The 19,851-nt window shown below is 38.0% G+C and overlaps 2 protein-coding genes across 3 annotated transcripts in view; both read left to right on the top strand.

Annotated features, from left to right (window-relative positions):
• LOC128026453 (protein kinase C epsilon type) overlaps positions 1-7,007 on the top strand; it is a 97,243-nt gene extending 90,236 nt beyond the window's left edge. Inside the window, exon 15 of the mRNA XM_052613631.1 lies at positions 4,202-7,007. Coding sequence (XP_052469591.1) covers positions 4,202-4,348 — 147 coding nt within the window. The 3' untranslated portion in view covers positions 4,349-7,007. The remainder of the gene's footprint in view (positions 1-4,201) is intronic.
• A 1,442-nt stretch (positions 7,008-8,449) lies between these two features.
• epas1b (endothelial PAS domain protein 1b) overlaps positions 8,450-19,851 on the top strand; it is a 31,567-nt gene continuing 20,165 nt past the window's right edge. Inside the window, exon 1 of one of the 2 annotated variants that reach the window (XM_052613630.1) lies at positions 8,450-8,723. In XM_052613630.1, coding sequence (XP_052469590.1) covers positions 8,698-8,723 — 26 coding nt within the window. In that variant the 5' untranslated portion in view covers positions 8,450-8,697. The remainder of the gene's footprint in view (positions 8,724-19,851) is intronic. The other variant, XM_052613629.1, reaches the window with a different exon arrangement.

The raw sequence follows: 19,851 nt of genomic DNA, 5'->3' as shown, positions 1-19,851 counted from the left end.
TCTATATATAATCAACATCTTTAAATCAATAGTTTTATATTCCTTTTGATATTTGACCATCAACTCCAGTCGCATTCATGCAATTGTACAAACCAATCAAATGTCTTGTTTCCCATTTTTTGTTGCACTGGCTAACTAGTTTTTTGAAGAAATAGGATATACTGTTTGACACTTTATTAAGTCGCGTCTGGTTAGCACATAGTTCAGCTCTGAATATTGGCTGTCTCTGCAAATACATAATCACTGGCCTCTCCAAATGCAATTATCTAGAACATTAAAGTACTTCAGCCCTCGTGGTTCTTTGAAGTGTTCCTGTCACAGTTCTGTTTCTGGTAGTGTGAACAGAGGGATATCTGAGATGCTCTTGGACTCTTCACACACATCGGACGCTGTACTTTGATACAGAGAGGCATGCTTGCTGCTGCAAGTGTGTGTGGAATGTCTCTCAGAGAGTGTGAGAAGGGGCCCGCCTGTCCACCCCAATCTCACGCCTGCTCACAAACTGATGAGACCCAGAGGGTGAGAGGGAAAGAAGAGTTTGGGAGAGTTAAAAAAAAATGCACCAACATGAGGCAAACAAAACAGATGTGTGCATGTTGTTTTGAAATCACTAGAACACCAGTCACCAATAATATGTAAAACAAACCAAGCTAACAACAACAAACTAAGATTTGAGAAATCAGATGATCAATGGTAATTAAGTATGAAGTGAAAACGGTATCAAATCCTCCCACAAATAAACGCAAGAGATTCACACTTGCGCACTCGTGAGGATCCTGTTTTATGTACTTCAGCTCGGCCTTTAACACTATCATTCCAAACCTTCTCCTGCCCAAACTAACTCAGCTCTCCGTGCCCACCTCCGTCTGTCAGTGGATCAACAGCTTCCTAACAGACAGGCAGCAGCTAGTGAGGCTGGGAAAATACACATCCAGCACCCGTACAATCAGCACCGGAGCTCCCCAGGGCTGCGTTCTCTCCCCACTTCTCTTATCCCTATACACCAAATATTACACGTCTAAGGACCCTTCTGTCAAGCTCCTGAAGTTTGCAGATGACACCACACTCATCAGCCTCAATCAGGATGGTGACGAGTCTGCTTACAGACAGGAGGTTGAAGAGCTGGCTGTCTGGTGCACTCTCAACAACCTGGAGCTTAACACCCTCAAAACAGTGGAGATGATCGTGGACTTCAGGAGAAACCCCTCTGCTCTCCCCCCACTCACCATCATGAACAGCGCTGTGACTGCAGTGGAGTCATTCAGGTTCCTGGGAACCACCATCTCTCAGGACCTGAAGTGGGACATTCACATTGACTCCATTGTGAAAAAGGCCCAGCAGAGGTTGTACTTTCTCCGCCAGCTGAGGAAGTTTAACCTGCCACAGGAGCTGCTGAAACAGTTCTACTCCACCATCATCGAATCCATCCTCTGCACTTCAGTAACTGTCTGGTTCAGCTCAGCTTCTAAATCTGATCTCAGAAGACTACAGAGGGTAGTCCGGACTGCGGAGCGAATCATCAGTACAACCCTCCCTTCTATTCAAGAGCTGTACTTATCCAGAGTGAGAAAAAGGGCTGGCAAAATCACTCTGGACCCCTCACATCCAGCACACTCTCTCTTTAAACTGAGCTACAGAGCTCTGAACAACAGAATGACCTGACACAGGAACAGTTTCTTCCCTCAGGGAATCCATCTGATGAACACTTGATAATAACTGTGGAACACACAACACTTTTTATATTTATATACACATACACGTATTTATCTAACACACATACATAGTGTATACTTCATGCACTTCTGCACATAATATACCTGTACATACAAAACTGCCTATTGCAATATACCTGCACATACAATTGTCAATTTGTATATTGTCATTCCTTACTTATTTGTATTTTTTTTGTCTTTTATTATGTGTTTTTTTTTTCTGTCGCCGTCATTCTGTTGCATTCCAGAGCTTCTGTCATGAAAACAAATTCCTTGTATGTGTAAACATACCTGGCAATAAAGCTCGTTCTGATTCTGATTCATTCTGATTCACAATCCACAAAAGCACTGAAGAGTTCCACAGGGCGATCCATAAATGCATGCGAGAAATCCACACTCTTGCGCACAATTCACAAATGCACATTAGAGAGCCACATTCGCACACACAATCCACAAGAGTCTCAAAAGAATACACAAATACAAAAACGCGTATTTATAGACATTCTTATGGTAGAACACTAATGCAAAGGACTCGCAATTTGTTGTGTAAATAATGGGTAAATATACAATATTTAAGGTTCATTCTGTGAGCAAAGAAACAATTAATTAATTTTCCTTTGCATTTGTGGATTGTGTGCGCACCTGTGTATCTCTCGCATGGATTTTTTGTGCAAGTGTGGATCTCTAATGTGCATTTGTGGATTGTGTGCATGAGTGTACTGTAGATCTCTAATGTACATTTGTGGATTTTGTGAGTGAGTGTGGATCTCTAATGTGCATTTGTGGATTGTGTGAGCGAGTGTGGATCTCTAATGTGCATTTGTGGATTGTGTAAGCAAGTGTGGATCTCTAATGTGCATTTGTGAATCGCGCTATGCTTTTGTTTATTTGTATGTTCGAGTGTGGATCTCTTGTGTGCATTTATGAGAGGATTTGTGTGATGAGTGGGGCGGGGCCAAGGGACGTGGGACTCGAGATCGGTGGTGGGTCGCAGGTGTAGCTCATCTCCAATCACTACACCTGGCCTCACTCCTCGTTCCCACGCCCCTCGGCCCCGCCCCACTCATCACATACCCCCATTGCCCCTCGCAGGCCGGGGGGTACTCCCGAGACTGCACTTTACCCCCCCCCCTCCCTCCGAGGGGGACCTCTCACGGGGACCTGCGGGAACCTGGGGGTCGGAAAGACGAGGTGAGAGAAAAGGAGATGGAAGGAGGAGCGACAGAGACGAGAGAGGGGGAAAAAAAAATTCCCGTTCCCAGACGCACTGCTGCTCGGCCCTCCACCAGCTGGGCGATCACCTCCGTGGTGCCTGGCGGTGGCACTGGACGGCCCGACACCCCTCCACCGCCCGGTGGATGGCGACGGCTCCTCCGGTTTTGGGCAGCCGGCAGGAGTCCCCCGTTCCCTGCTCTCCCGGATTCCTTCACGGAGGCAGCAGGCGCTGGCCCCCTCCCTCACGGACGGCAGTCGCCCCTCCACATCTCGGGCGGCTCGCAGCAGGCTCGCCCGTCCCCGGCAACTCTCTCCAGCCCACCGCCTCGAGCGTCCATGACGGCACACTCCTCGCCTGCTCGATGGCACCGCGGATTCACCACAGCAGCGAAGGATCTTCAGCAGTGCGTCCCTCCTTCTCCCGGGTTTCGGCACCACTGTAATGATAAAATCTCCATAACTACGGGAAGAAGGAGGCGGGAAGGGGCGCACAATCAAACATCATTTTAACAATCACAAAATAAACAAAACAGCGCCCTAGCCCCTCACGGACGACTGGTGCGCATAAATAAAAAGCAAAACATAAACTAAAACCCAGGCCTGGTCCTCTCTCGTCCTTAACTGTCTCCGCTCCAGTTTTATATCCTTCCATCTCCTACGTGGGACTCGAGACCGGTGGTGGGTCGCAGGTGTTGCTCATCTCCAATCACTACACCTGGCCTCACTCCTCGTTCCCGCGTCCCTCGGCCCCGCCCCACCCATCACAATTTGATACTGTTTTCACTCCATACTTGAGACGTGTTTTAAAACAAAAATGGCAAATAGCAACTTAATTGTTAAAGACGTTCGTCAAGTGCATGTCTTTCACATAGTGTTCACATAGAAGAACAAACAAACAAACAAACAAAAAAACAATGCTTTTTTTCACAGAGAAACTTGATACTCTATATTTTACTAACTGACAGCCTGCTTCAGATGATTCAATGAGAGAGTGTGACCATTTTTTGAAGCCCATTTGGCCAATTTTTCTGAAAATAAAGAACCGACTCAAAAGAATGATTAATTCACAAATGATTGGCATGGCTGTTTCAGTCGACAGAAATAAGTGACACACATAATAACTGCTTAAATATTTGCAGAGAAAGCGTTTATCAGGTCAGTCAGAGCATTTATGAGATGCACTGTGTTTCTACGTGTATATATACAAGAATGTTTTTGTGCGCTCTTGTTCTGAAATTGCTCATTCATCACAATTTTTTCTTCTCCATCCACAGAAAACCAAAAGGGACGTCAACAATTTTGACCAGGACTTCACGCGCGAGGAGCCGGTGCTCACCCCTGTGGAAGACGCCATTATCAAGCAGATCAACCAGGATGAGTTCAAGGACTTCTCTTACTTCGGAGAAGAGACCTTGTCCTAATACTAAAACCTCCATTTCCTGCGCTGTGCACAGCTGTGAATGCCCACGAGCATCATTTACCAAGAAGTTGATGCTTCAATTTAAAAGTAGAGAGTTAGGCGTTATAATCTTTCCTGCTGAACCCCAAAAACCATACGTGTGTGCACAGATACTCACACAATTTCACCAAATGAAACTGAGTCATCTTTATTTAATGTATATAAACACTTAAGGGAGCTCATGTGACATCACTAAAGCAGCTAGATAGAGTTCGTTAGAAGTCCATTTCATGTTTAATTTCTCCTCCGATCATGCAGTGAATCAGGGTAATGGTACACCTGGAGTCAATCCATTTACACTAACACCCTTTTGAAATTCAAAAACCAAATGCAAAGAACAAGTTTTACAGATGTGATGCTTATGAACGCGTGCATTGGGAGTTTTAAGCACTCAGCATTGGGATCTGATCACATGATGGTCTTATGGCCAGAGGACTCAGAATTGCCTTTCATGAGACCATCGCACCATTTCCATAAAAAAATAAACAGTAGTGTGACATGTATGCAAGTCACCAAAACAAGTGGTGTGTGTGTGTGTGTTCACGTTTATGTTGGAGGTTAAGGTTACAAAAGTACCCTCTCTTTATTGTTACATTGTGTGTGTGTCATTTTTCTCATTATATCACTGGATTGTTTTGTTGCTAGGATGTGGAAATTGTTGGTTTCTCTAGAATGCAACAAGACCTTTCATTATGAATGGGTCAGGACAGTAGCCAATCCCATCTCTACAGGAAGTGCAAGTCCTGATTACCCTGATCATTAGCCTGTGAACTTTGAAAATAGACTAATCATCTACTGCATGGTTATGCCTATGATATTCTTGCGTATTATTAGACAATGAGAAACTGTTATGTGCAATATTCGGTGTGTGTGTGTGTGTGTGCTTGCATATGTGTGTGTGTTAGTTTAGCAATTGTTTTCCCTCTCCATTTCACCTTTAATGTCTCTGATTTCCACCGTTTTTTGCAGACTGTCCATTTTGGTTGGTAATCGGTAGGTTGCCAGGTCATGTGATATCCAACACAGGTCCTTTATTTCAGCTGCTACAGCCCCTGTATTTCATATACTCTAGTTAGACAAAACAAGAATATTAGGCTTCTGTTGCAAAAAAGTCAAATACATGGAAATGATCTTCCATTCTAAATATAGCACAAGTACCCTAGAATTTCTCCTAATATGAAACAGTGTAACAGTGATGGATTTATTTGTCAAAAAAAATTATTTGACAGTTCATTTCATTATGAACATAAGAAATAATAAACACATTTGTAATAAATTCAACATCTTAAACATTTCATTGCAAGTTTTTTTATTCATTTATTTGTTTTTCAGACTCTTGCCAACACTGGGTTTAAACGTCAACATGAAATTGTTGCCAGATTTCTCTGTAATAAAAAAGCATTTTAAACAACTTTATTTTTCTGCTGATATCCCCCTTTGCATCCAAACACATTTATTTTGCTGTCAACACTCACTTTTCACCATCCAATCAATTCCTGTTGCAAAATATAGATTTTTCCGTCCCATGTTTTCTCTACATATCAGATCCCAAAGTGAAAAGTGAGTTGTGAACAGCGTCTCATGCTGACATTGAGACATTGACTCATTTCATGCACATTTTACAGATCTGTTGCTTCATGATTTATTTTGAGTTAGATTTTTTTTTTTTCATAGTTTACCTTTCATTTGTTTGGCCATTTTTCTCAATGCTTGTCTTGTCTGGCTTTATTTGTGCCATTCTGAACTGGCATATGTTGGCTTGGATGGAGCTACACCTGCCAGTCACCTGTGCCCTGATGCCAAATTTGCAAAGCTATATCGGACTTAATGAGTAAATCTTTTTATAATTATTATTATTATTGTTGTTGTTGTTGTGTTTGAAATCACTCGAGCATAAGATGAAAGCACCTCTTTGGTTAAATGTGAATCTGTGTCTCACAAAGGAATACATATTTGTACATACAGAGGTACAGTGAATATTAATAGTTATAAACGTGATTTATGTCACTGTAAGTATCATAAATGTGTATGTATTTATTTATTTTATTGTGCAGCCTCATATGTACAGTATGTCATGAGGTTTTTTTTTCTTTTCTTTTTCTTTTTTCTTTTTTTGACGTCTTTGCTATTAGTCACTATCACGTCATTATTCATATTTTACTGTGTGCCAAATGTACCATTCTCAAAGGATGTGAATGTGCATTGTTTGGTTTGTAACCTATTAAATAAGATGTCAGAAATGAACCAAACTGTTTGAAGTCTAAATTAGTCTCCAGATTCCCAGTATTGTAGCTGAGACAAAGTGTTTTAAGAATCGAAGTGCATTCTTTGTGTTTTTACAGAATGCTGGAGAAGACAGTAATGGTTGATTCTCTGATTAAAAAAAAAAAATAATAATAATAATAAGTAAATAAAAAAAGGACTGTAAAGCAAATAAAGGGAAAAGCAAATAGTTAAGCATGAGAGAAATTAGAGGGGGAACTTTGGTCCAAAATAAGGGTCATCATGACCAAAACAGAGAGTGAAGGATTAGTCTTGTCACATGTGACCTTCTACTCTAGATGGAGGCTGTAGATGTCCAAGGACATGAGGAAATGCTTAAACTTGTCATACTGGGAATGCTCAAAACCTTCTGTAAATTGAATAATCTGAGTGCAATAGCTCTAACTGCAGTGAAGTTGTATTGTGCTGTATTTTGAGAATAAATGGCTAATTGAAGATAGTACCAACATAGTTGTTTACACACACACACACACACACACACACACTGGGAAAATATAATAGTCTTTTTAAATATAAAATGAGCAGGGAAACATAAAGTATTCTGTAAATTGAGAGCAGACAGTCCTATAGATGGTAGATTTAAAATAATAAAGAATAAAAAAAATAGAAAAGAAAAGAATACTTTAATTGAACAAAGAGGCATTAAATTTATCAAAAGTGACAGTAAAAACATTTATATATTTTTTTTAAATCTTTCCATTTCCAATAAATACTATTCTTTCAAACTGTCATCAAAAAATACTAAAAAAGTGTCATGATTTCCACATTATTAATCATGAAAAACGTTTCAACAATAATAGTAATAATAATAAGAAGAACTATTAATAACTGAACACCAAATCAGCATGTTAGAATGATTACTGGAGGATCATGTGACACTGAAGACTGAAGCGATTATGCTGAAAATTCTATTTTACAATATATTCAAACAGTTATTTAAAACTGTAATAACATTTCGCAAATTCTTTTTTTATTATTGATATGAGCGAGAGCATAGTAGCCGAGACTTCGTTTAAAATATAAAAATAAATAAATAAATAAAATTCGTAATTCTAAATGTTCCAAGACGGTATTGTTATTTATTCATATGCATATACTATCTATAATCTTGCTCTGCCCAGGCTCACTTTCAGGGCTGAAGAAACATATTTTACAGATTTTCGCCCCAAATTACAGTCTGGGTCGACGAGTTCTGAAATCTGCAGATATTTTACTGTCTTTATGTTTGCGATCACAAAGACAATAATAATAATAAAAAAATAAATAAAAATAATGAACCTATTATTACTTTATATTCTAATTATTTTATTATGTTCCTCTGACACAGTGGAAACATGTTTTGGAAGCTACATGTGCTGTAGGCTGTTGTGTGAAGTTTTGTCAAAAATATGACAAAGTTTTCTAAAATAGCGATGATGTTATATTAAGGGTCAACATACAGAAAAATACAACAAAACAATTATGCTTCTCGGGAAAGCCATACATCGTCATATATAACTAAAGTAGGCTACCAATGGTTCTTAAATTATTAAATGTGCCCCTCATCCCTGAATATTTTTATTTTGCCGTTTACTCAGTCCTGCTGTTGTTATTGTCAACTAAATGAAGATACTTAACTGATTAAATGAGTATGATTAAAGTTGGATGCTAGATTTTGGGAAAGGTAGAGCTGCAGGAGTAAAGCACATCATGCAGAATGTCCTGTCACCCTGACGGTGGGCGGGTCCTAATGGCAGCTTCAGCCAATCAGAGAGCTGTAATTGATTGCTCAGCTGTCAGCGCTCTACAGTGCGGCGCCGCGGTCTGTGAACTTCTCTGACCACAAAACAAGCGAGAAACTCCCTCACCGCGCTCGGATTTAACAAAAGTGGGAGACTGTACAGTCACTTCTGACCTGCGGGTGGACTACTGCAATTCAAAACCAGTCGCGCGCCCTTTTCTGTTATTAAACGCGAGCGTTTGCGGTGGTTTAGAGCGCGTCCTGTTTGCACAGAGATCAGGCTGCGGGAACCGCGAGGGGACAGAGAGATGACCGCCGAGAAAGAGAAGAAGAGGTGAGTTCAGCGGGTGTTTGTGATTGTTGCGCGCGGGTCGGGTGTGTGGAGCTGCTGCAACAAGTGACTCTCTCTCTCTGTGTGTGTGGAGCTCAAAGCCGGAGACTCGCTGCTTACTTCACTGCGCACAGTTAGTTATTTTTTTTTTTATTTTTTTGTAAAAGTCTGAAGATCTTGTTTCTTGTTAATATTATGTAGCCCACGTTACTTTAAAATCGAAAACATATGGTTCAAGTATTCGTAGTAATAATCATTTGGAAGAAAGTGAGAGTACGTCATGAAATATTATTTTATTTTATTATTATTTTTTCAGAAATAAATATAGTACTGTGGTGTGCTTTTTAAAATGCAATAGAATTCTGTCGAAAATATTATATTATATATGACTACTTATTATTATTATTATTATTAGCTATTATTATTATCTGAAATGATTAATAAACAATAGTGTAAAGATATTTTCATCAGTTTATTTAAAACAAAATTTAGTTTTTTATCAATTTAACCTTTATACAGTCAATCCAAAAAACAAAAACAAACAAAAAAAAAAAAAAAAAAATCAGAGCCCAGAAACCATTTGTTATATTTATATATACATATAAACAGAATATTATATAGCAAAATGAAGTAAACTGTAACAGATTATACCCAAATATTCTTCATACATGGACTACCAGTGAAAATTATTCAGACCCTTTGACCCGACCATGTTTTGCTGACATTATCGAGATGAATTTGTTCTGACAGTTTGACTCTGAATTCTTCTCATATTGTATTAACATTTTCTAAACTATAGCGAATAAACTGTCATAATGTGTCAAATGTTGCAAGTGTTTGAAGGTGTTTGAATCAATTTTGTTTTGACTGTAAATAGTATATGTCTTCGTTTTTGTTAGTTTTAACTCAATTGTCTTTATCGGTAACAGAGTGGTTGAACCTACAGTTTGTGACTTTGTTACGACTTTGATTTTTGAGGTTGAATTCTTTAAGGTAGAACCACATTTAAGGTAGCATTTAAACATTAACACTGTTAAAGTTTATTACAGTGAGCAAGATATAGATAGTTTTTAGTGAGGCATATACTTAATATACAGCATGATATTGAGCTGTACATCATCTGGAAACCTTTGCTAACTTGGAGACATATCATGCATATCTGTGAAGATTAAAAGTGCTAATGAGAGAATAATAGAGAATGTGTTTGTGTGCGCCTTGAAGTCTGCCTCATCCTCGTGACAGTTCTTCCCTAACAAGCTTTCTGGCCCTTATCTGATGAATCTCAGAGTGGCAGAACATAACCAAACATTGCTACTAAACTCAAATGAAGAGAATGCATTTCTACAGGAGCGGGACTGATTCAGAAAGGGTGCAAAACCTTTAACCTCAAGACACAAGAGTGTGATCCTTCCTGACACTGATCACAGACTGTGAGACACGGGAGACAAAACACAAGGGGCCAAGAAGGGATGTGTTTACGTGTATAGGTGTGCATTTGTTTGGGTCTCTCTAAACTGATCCCATATGTTTTGGTGGTTTACTGTTGGTAGGAGAGCGATTAGATCAACCCTGACATGTTTTATATATATTTTGACATGTTTGTATTCATGCATGTTGTGTAAGATAGCCAGAGTCCCCTTTCGTGGCCCCATGCGCATATCGTGAGTTTTAGTAGAATATAATGACGCACTGAAATACATTTTTACAGAAACGCCGAAACTGTGAAAATAGTGTTCATTTGCTAATCTATCAATCAAATTAAAAACAAACCGTGTGCTTTTAGGAATATTTAACATCACCATTTCAGTCAATAATTTTTGTCCCCCGAAGCCGTTTAAAGAAAATTAGTTCTCAGTTGGTTCAGTGCTGAAAAGTTGGCACATCACTTATAGGGTTTATCAGAACTGCAATTATGAGCTGTTTGTATCTACAAGGCATGACAAAATTAAGCAAGCCTCTAATGAAGTCATTGGTGAAATAATCATCAGGGCTTTGACTGAGCATTAAGTATTTGTGTGCTTGTCAGTTGGACTTAATTGACTGCTGTAGCATTATAATTCATGCTGGGTGGCTTTTTGATTGTGGTCCCGGGCACTTTTTGCCCATCATTTGTTGTAGTTCTCCATTACGTCACCCTGAATCATCAGGCTTTGTCTCCGGTTCATTCTGTGCCTGAGTTAGAAAACGGTGCAGTGGCTCATTTACGAAGAGAAAGGCTGTGTTGTTGTGTGATGGGGCTCTGTTAACTCCCTCAGACTGAGCTGACCATTAACCTGATGTAACTTGTGCACTGTTTCAGAGCATTGTTCTGTGCTCTGCTGCAACATAACCACTTACCTGCACCTAGTCACCTAACCTGAGATTGGAGTCTAAGAGCCAGATTTATTAAACCGAGCCAATTAGCATGAGACTGTAATCCTAAAAAATAACTGCATGCCTTTTCATTGCTGATTTTTTACTGCGTGTCTTTAGTAAAACCTGACCAATAGAGGGGGGTTCCTGGCATAAACTGTTAGTAAATATGTCCCTAAAACTCTTCTTTCAAATAAGAAAGTTGCTGATCTTTGTATTGACAACTCATTGACGCAAAATCAGTCATTTCCAACCCAGGCTCATTGGAAAAAATGTGCCTATGACGATATTTAAATAATGTACCACCTACACTAAACTCTACCTTAAACTTGATAGTGTGAGCAAAAGCAAGCATAAAATAAAATCTAAATAAATAAACACTTATTTCCTGAAGTAACCATGTCGTTTTAGCTTGCTCCTACAAGTCTTTGAGCTCTTTTATCCTGCTTCATGTTTCATGGCGCTTTGCATCCGTGCTGTACCAGGTGAGCTACCAAGCAAGTCTACAACATTAGAAAAGCCCTATAGATCTGATTATGTGATCCAAACATCAATATATATATTTGTTTATTAGTAAATGTGTTATTACTTGTGTTATATATTAGTCTTTGTGTTAGAGTCTTTATTATCTGACCTTGTCATTATCTGCTGGAAACTATGGTATGTTTCTCTGAAGTGTACTGTAGATAGAAGCACATTTTCCCAAGAGCCTCAAAGGTTGGTTGTGTTCCTTCACTTAGGTACAGCGTCTGTCAGCCTCTGGGCATCGCTTGAGCATTTTGCCAGAATCTGAGCTTGTAATATGTGAACATTCTAAATGAAGTCATCTTAGAGTTTGGGTGTTTATAACATCCTTTGTGAATTCTAAATGCTTGCAGTTCTCATAATACCAGATCTATTTAGCAGTTGTCAAAAATTACCGGCTTCTGTGCTTCTATTTAAAAAAAAAAAAAAAAAATCTTATTATTTCATTTGATAAAACAAATACAGTAAAAATTATTCTGTGAAATGTTGCAATCTGAACCTGAACCATTCCATTTGAATATATTGTAAAATGTAATTTATTCCTGTGATGCAAATTGTTAATTTGGCACAGCAAACTGGTTCATTGAATCAAACTCTTTTGTGCCTCACAGAAGCTTTGCGTTGTTCATATCAGAATGTTTTAGTGAAGGTAAATGAAGAGATTTCTGTTTATATTGTATCATTATATAGATTTTACTTCACACTCTTCATGCTTTTTTTAATTTATTGTAGCCAACAATATTTAAAATAACGAAATGTTGTTTCTTCTAAAAAATAGTAAACTTTTTTATAGCCTTTCAAGAGCATTTATATTGACATATTTATCAGATATCATCAAAAGGCTGGGAGATTTACTGTATTGAGTAGGACTGATGTGGGCATTTAAGACCTTTGTTTTCATAGTAGAATCCAAGATATAAGACTTTGGTTAAGAGCCTCCCAGCTGTAGGACTTGTCTAAACAGAAATGTGCAGTTTATTGTGACAGGACCTCTAGAGAAGGTCTGAATGAAGACTTCATAGCCCCCACCCTCAGCTAATGGCAGGGGTGCGAGAGCGTTCTCCTTCTCTTTTTTCTTGTTTTTCTCCCTCGTACTCCAATCCCTCTGCTTGCCTCTGATTCCGTATCACTCCCATCTTCTCTTTCGTAAGGCATACTGATCTTTACCAGTGTTTTTCCACTCTTTAGCTCCTCCAGACCACTGTCTCCTGATGCTTCCTGTTAGTCAACGCCGTTCTTCCTTCTGCTGCATACTTTACCGTCCCATCAGTTTCTAACATCAGCTGCTTCCAGATGAACTTTACTCTCATTACCCTTATTTGGTCCCCATCACTTAACTACGTCATCAACAGTCACCGTAAACTTTGGCCCCAATTTCCTATAGTTGTGTAGAATTCCTCAAAAGTAGATCTACGAGTAAGCATGAGTGTGGCAGAAGTGGAGCGTTATCTTAATGATCCTTATTCATTGTGTAGCAAGTTTTAGTTCTCATGATATTTTCATATTCATATATTTTAAAAAAATGCTGATTGCTTCTATTGTTCTCTTTTGTAAGTTGCTTTGGATAAAAGCATCTGCTTAATGATTAAATGTAAATATTTTAATGTGTATAAATTGGATATCTAGCAATATTGTTTTTCAAAATCTGATCATATTTTCAGAGGAAGCATCATTTCTATTGGCTTTTAAAAATTGCAAAAATGGCAGTAGTCAAGAAAACACCAAGAAAAACAGAAGTAAAAATGTATGACAATACAGTATATGGTGATAATATTTATTTAAATGTATTTTCTTTAAAGTGTTTAAAAACACAAACAATGTGAGGCTTTTTTGGGCCTTATTTATGGATTATGACGCATATGTGTTTGAAACAGATTAAACGAATCAGATGTGAAATCAAGTGTTGTACAAAAGTGCTAAAAAAAGCTTTTTAAAGACTATATATTTTCAACTCCAAGCTTAAAATGATGCACATTGGATGCTATTTTTAGAAATCCACCAAATTATGTAATTTATTAAATATTACATTTGAATGTTGAAAACAGATGAATATTGGTCCTTCTGAATCCTCTGGACTTCATCAGGGTGATGTCCGGCCTGCAGCTCTGGCGTCAGCATCACTGACTCCATCCATTTCTCTGATCTTTCCTCTCCTGCTTCGACGAGGGTTGTTTGGTTGAGTTTGAGAACGTTCTGTTCCAGAGGATCAGAGATTAGCCCAGACCACATTGTTCATTGCGCTGTTTGTGTTTAGCAAGATGCCAGAACGACAGGAAAACAGACTGTAAGCAAGCTTTGGTGTTTGTGTTGAGAATGAGTGTTCAGGCACGGCTCTGAACTGAACTGCTGCACCTTTCCTCTCTGCTGCTGCGTTATACATTAACAAAGTTAGTCCGCCGTGGACATGAGCTGAATTTAAATGTGGCCGGACACATGGTTCATATATTGTTCATGTGTTTACAACACATACTGTGCTTGGAGCGGCTATTATTTATCGCTTTTGATGTGAACTAAATCGAAACAGAAATGCAATCATGTTTAATGGAAAAACTAAGATCATACTTGTTTGCAAGGACACGAGTGTGAAAAAAGTGATTATAGAATTAGAATATAGAATTGATTTTAGAAATGATTAAAATAATTATCTTCTTCGTGTGTGTGTGTGTGTGTGTGTAACTGGCTGCACCTTGCACCCTGTTACCCATCAACTGTTTGCTCTGTTCACAAACACTGGAGGGCCTGGGGGTCTGTGTCTGGACTTTCAGCTCCTGGCTGCTGTGTCCTAAAGCATGGAGCTGTTTGTTATGAAAATAGTTGTGTGACAGTACAGTAGACGGCTGTGGATGACACTTCTAGTTCTACCGTAGGCTACGCAGTGACATCTATATTTTCCACTTACAGTACAATGTGTTTCAGATCAAGCAGAGAGAGGCACAACAACCCTGTCAATCCAAAATCAGTGAGGCCTGCCGTGCTACAGTACACATGCCTGTTCTGACAGTCAGTCAAACTGTTCTTCTTTCACTCATAAAACCAACATCAGTTTTCTTTCATTTGATTTAATACCTGTAAGATTTGCCCAAGTTGCTCTTTTCTATTGAGTCTATGCTCTTTGTTGATTAGCTGCGCCAATCTTCTAAAACCAAACAAGAACATGCACCTAAATAAATTCTAAAAATGCTGCAATCACGTCTTAAACGAAAGTATTTTTTGACCTTGCATGCATGCAAACCTGGTGTAGGAGACTCCAAAAACAATATTAGGCACCTTAAAATGACATAATAGTGGGCACTTCATCTTATTTTGTTTAAAGTACAATAACTTCTGGTTTTCATTTTAGTTAACAATTATAAACCTGTTCTGAAGTCATATGAAAACTTTATGTAAAAAAAAAAAAAACGGACTTTACTTTGATTTATGCCTGTGCACCAGTGTTGTTATCGTATACCTAAAAATATTAAAACTATTTCCGGTAATTTAAATAAACCTGGAGTAAAACAAAGTTTAGATATTAAAAACTTTTCAGACAGTTGCCAAAGCACCACTTCTAAATTTAATTTCTAAAGTTAAATTGAAGTGCTAAAATTACTGAAACATAAACTGGAATAAAACAACGTACTGTAATAATAAAAGCATAACAATATCACTAAAACTTTAAACTTAATAAACTCATGAAAAATTACAATATTTATGAATACTACAATAGCATATAAATAATACTAAATAGCAGTCCTGTGCACTTTCAAACACAAGTTTACATGAGTCATGTTTGGTGAGAATCTGCATGTTTAAGTGAATTATCCCTTTAAGTAGCAGGTCATGTCATGACTTTGATATGCTTTTGCTGGTCAGAGGTTTAGGCCGGCAGTCTTGTGACATTTCCTGATCCCGTTCTGCCTCTCTTTCCATCACTTCCTGTCTTCTGCACTATCATCTGTAATGAAATGAGCTGCAAAGAAATCATTAACAATTTAAGTTAAATTGAAAGTTAAATGAAAGTTAATTGCATCGCAGTGATTTGTTGGCATTATTGTTCGTTGGTTGAATTCTGGACTCTTTTCCCAGGTGCATGCTGATGTAATGCAATGTAAAACAATCCCTTCTGTTAAATGTAATTTGCTGCATAGAAACATAAGCTTGTACTCTATTGGGATCATTTGAAGTTACGTCTCGCTGCATTCATGCACCATTAGTGTCTTGCAACTTTGAGTTTCAAAATAGTATGTTTTGATTCTGACTAAGATATGGTTCAGGTGAAGGCTGTATACGCTGCTTCGCTAATGGGAGATTCAGTATTATGCATCAGGTCACAAATATGTGGGCCATGATGATTCATTGTGCGAGTCTAAAACGGCATCATTGCTCATTTATCTCATGCTTTAGGAATTCCTTGAGAAAAGGCTGAACATAGAGACCCGCATCCACAGATGCAGTGAGCTGATTTCATGCACTGAGAGCGATTGCTCTGAAAGCTGTTTCTTTACACTGGTGTTAACCCTGCTCAAAGCTTTTTCTGCTTTCTATGCATACTTGATTATTTTGTAGGTTTTTAGGAATTGATTTATCATTGCAAAAAACGTACGAATTGATCATCCCGATTGTTTTTTCCTTTTTATTTAATCTGTATGAAGATCTAAATAAATGTGTTGCATTATTTATATCATATTTTGATATAATCATGTGTGATTGTTCATCAAAATAATTGGAATATAATTTAGTTTTTTTATCTTTATTTTTTTTATATATTTACTGTTTATAAATCTATACACAAAAACTGTTCAAACGTATTTTTTTTAAGAAGTTAAGACTTATTTACCAAGAATGTGTTAAAATGATCAAAACTGACAGTTAAGACATTTATATAGCTATAAAATATTTCAAATATTTCAAATATTCAAATAAATACTGTTTTTTTCTGTTCATCAAAAAAAAAAAAAATCATGGTTTCCACCAGGAATATTATTCAGCAGCACAACTTCATCATTAATAATAACCAGAAATCGTATTAGAATGATTTCTAAAGGATGACACTGGAGACTGGAGTTTTTTTTTTATTTCTATTTTTTTCATTATAATCATAATAATTAAGGTGAAAAGTTATATAAAAGGTACATAAATTACATGCTGGTTTTAATTTATGAACATTTTGGTAAATATAAAAATGTCTACGTAAAATATTATTGTATTGATGTAGTTTTATTTTTAGAAAATATATATGAGGATTTATCTTGAATCATTATGTAGGTAGCTGTTAAATTCCTAGGTGTCTTGTGCGACACAGAAGGTGTTTGGGGATGTTTTGGGGCTTGGAGAGGCCCTCTCACTCAGTACAGGACTATAATAGCTGCGGGGTCAGCTCTTAATTTAGTGCGTTTCACGCAAGGCAAATGACCGTTCTTCCAGTCATAAGGTAGCGTGTCGTTGTTTGCATGCCTGAATAGGGCAAGACTGCTTAGTCAGGTTTCGTGTTTGTTTATCTGTTTGCGTGCCGTACGACTGTTTTATCGTTACACGCCTCTGTGAGCGCGAGGCCATTGGTCGACCCGGTCCGTTCACCTGCTAAACATAGTTCAAGAGAGGTACCTCCTTTAAGTTTGGTAGTCTGTTTATTTGTGTATTTGTAAGGATCTGAAAGCAGCTCATATTTCAGCTTCAGCTGAATCTCATACAGTAGCTCATTTGTCAAACTGAAATAGATAACGTCCTTGTGACAGGTTGACATCTATCGCCCTTGTGTTAAATACTTTGAATTCTCGGTTTGGTCTGGACGGTTCAACAGCATGCGAATCTCACACAGGTTTTTGGATACTCTGCTTGGAGTTTCACTGAACAAACTGAAGTTTGTTGGATTTTGTCGCTGCGTTCAAATTGGGTTCGAATTGATGTCACTGTTTGCATAAGTGCAAAGGTGATGTTAGAAAATGTGATCTGAAATCTAAAATAAACTTCTACTTGAAAATTAGAATGGATTTCTATAGTGCTTAGTTTTTAATAAATGGAGCCCAGATGTTTTTTAGGTTGAAATTGTGTCTTAAGGTGCCAATGCACCAGACTTTGTTCCATGAACTTCCATTCATAGACTTAGGAAGACAGGAGAGCGGAAGAGCAATCATGTGCAAGGAAGTTTTGTCTCGCTGTGGACGTCAAGAAAGTAATCTTCCCAGCTGCATGGTTTGCAGTTTTGCAGGAACTTTTGCTTAAACTACAGTGTGTCTTAGCTCTCTGAATGTAGTCCGCAATGTCTGAATTAACATTTAAAGTCTCACTTGCATTCAGAAATCAGCCCAACTTATTTGAAATCATCTCCTTTGAGAATTTCTTCACTTTAGCTGAAAGGACAACACGGACCAGCAGTGAACAATTGAAGTTACTGCCATTACAACCAAATACATTGAAAGCTGATTTCCTAAAATCTATTCTAGAATGAAAGTATCGAATATCGTATCGAATCAGCTTCCATTGGCAAGGAACACCTCCTCTTCTCTATATCATCCTACGAGTTTAGAATAAAACAAATGTAAAGCTGTTACTTGAGTTGTACTTTAAGGTACAAAAGCTACATTTTTCTTTTCTTTACCCCAAATGCTACATATAAGTACCTATAAGGAACATATTACTAGCTAAACTTTACATGCATAACTTTTGATGTGCACCACCACAGTAACAGTGTGTAGAGAACCACTAATGATGGACGGTAGCTGCTGTAGAATTAGAATTGAGGATTTTCATTCGGTTTAATTTAACCGCTAAAACCCAACATCTGGTAAAACGAGTAAGAAATTGAAACGTTCACCATGTGCCATGTTTAGCAGTCTTGAGGTGACGGGCTACATGTAATCTTTGGTGTGACAAAAGCTCTGACAATAGCTATTCTTCGGGTCACTACCTGTTTTCCATTGTTAGTGGTGGTTTGGTCTTGTAGGGTTAAATAAGACCCTAGACATCCGCGTCTGCTACAAAGGGTTCAGAGGGTTCACTAGAGCGCTTCATGCTCTGAGTGAGCGCTGGATCTCCATTGTTTAATGTCCTGCAGTATTCTCTAGCTCTGTGCACTAACAATGAAGTAGACTGTCTGTAGTTCAGACCTGAACGTGTTCATCCAGAGAGTGAATGAAGCACGCACAACATTTGCTTTGAGTGTGAAGAGAAATGATTGAATTTATGAGCTTGTGTCTGACACTCTTTCGCTAGCAGAATCTTTGTATTCCAGATGTTGAGTGGTACATCATGAGCGCTTCTTCCAGCGTTGGACTAAATTAGCCTGTAAGGTACTATCAAAAGACCATTTGATTTAAATCCTTTGTCATCGAAACAATTATTGGAACAGTTTGCATCATATCTGCGCATTTGTCCTCTGCATTCTTTTTGGATGAAGGACAGGAAAAATGGAATTCCATTTGGAATTTGACCTGGCAGAGGATTCTTTTTATTTATTTATTTGAAAAAAAAAACACCAACAGCGACTATAATGCTTCTGATTTATTATTTATAGCATTCCAAAGTTGATGATTAATCAAGATTAAGCTGATCTTAGTTGTGTTGGTGTTTTTTTTTATTTCTATCGTCTTAATCTCACAAAAATGTCAAGAATGACTTGATCGGCTTTCTGTATTTTGGAAATGTTTTACTGAGTCTATATATAACAATCTAAACATAAGTCATTATCAAGCGGCGACATGAATAGATCAGAACATCTGTAGTTTCCACCTTTCAACAAGATAAATAGGAACTAAATTCTAGTTCCAGGAAATAAGATCTTTTTGTGGAACAGATGTGTTCTAATTTGGGACAATATTTTTGTTTATGAAATCCAGGACGTAGCTATAAGTGATCATTCCCATAAGCTCTTAAACAGCAAGGAATGTCTCACTTGAGATCTGGCATTGACCCGTCCGCTACTGAATGAAGCAATACAATGTTACAAGATCTCCTTTTGCTGCATTATATTACTGATTCATTCAGTTTAACCTGTATAGTGTAGGTTTATTAACCAGTAACCCAGCTAACTGCTTCCACTGTTATGTTGATCAAGAGACATGATCGTTTTGTTTAAGGCAAAATGAATCACTGAAAGGATATCTGTGTGTTTGGATTCATTTGCACCTGCCGGACACTGGCTCAGTCTTTGAGCCTGGTGTCTGAATCTGCAAGAGTGACTTGAGTTGAATAAGAAAGACTGTCAAGTGCACAAAGGGACTGTTATTCTCTGAAACCTCACGAGTCATGAGGAATGGGTTCAGCATGCCGTGTTTGT

The sequence above is a fragment of the Carassius gibelio genome, chromosome A13, assembly GCF_023724105.1.
Source record: "Carassius gibelio isolate Cgi1373 ecotype wild population from Czech Republic chromosome A13, carGib1.2-hapl.c, whole genome shotgun sequence".
Taxonomy (NCBI): Eukaryota; Metazoa; Chordata; class Actinopteri; order Cypriniformes; family Cyprinidae; genus Carassius; species Carassius gibelio.
This window is presented reverse-complemented; position numbering and strand designations above follow the sequence as displayed.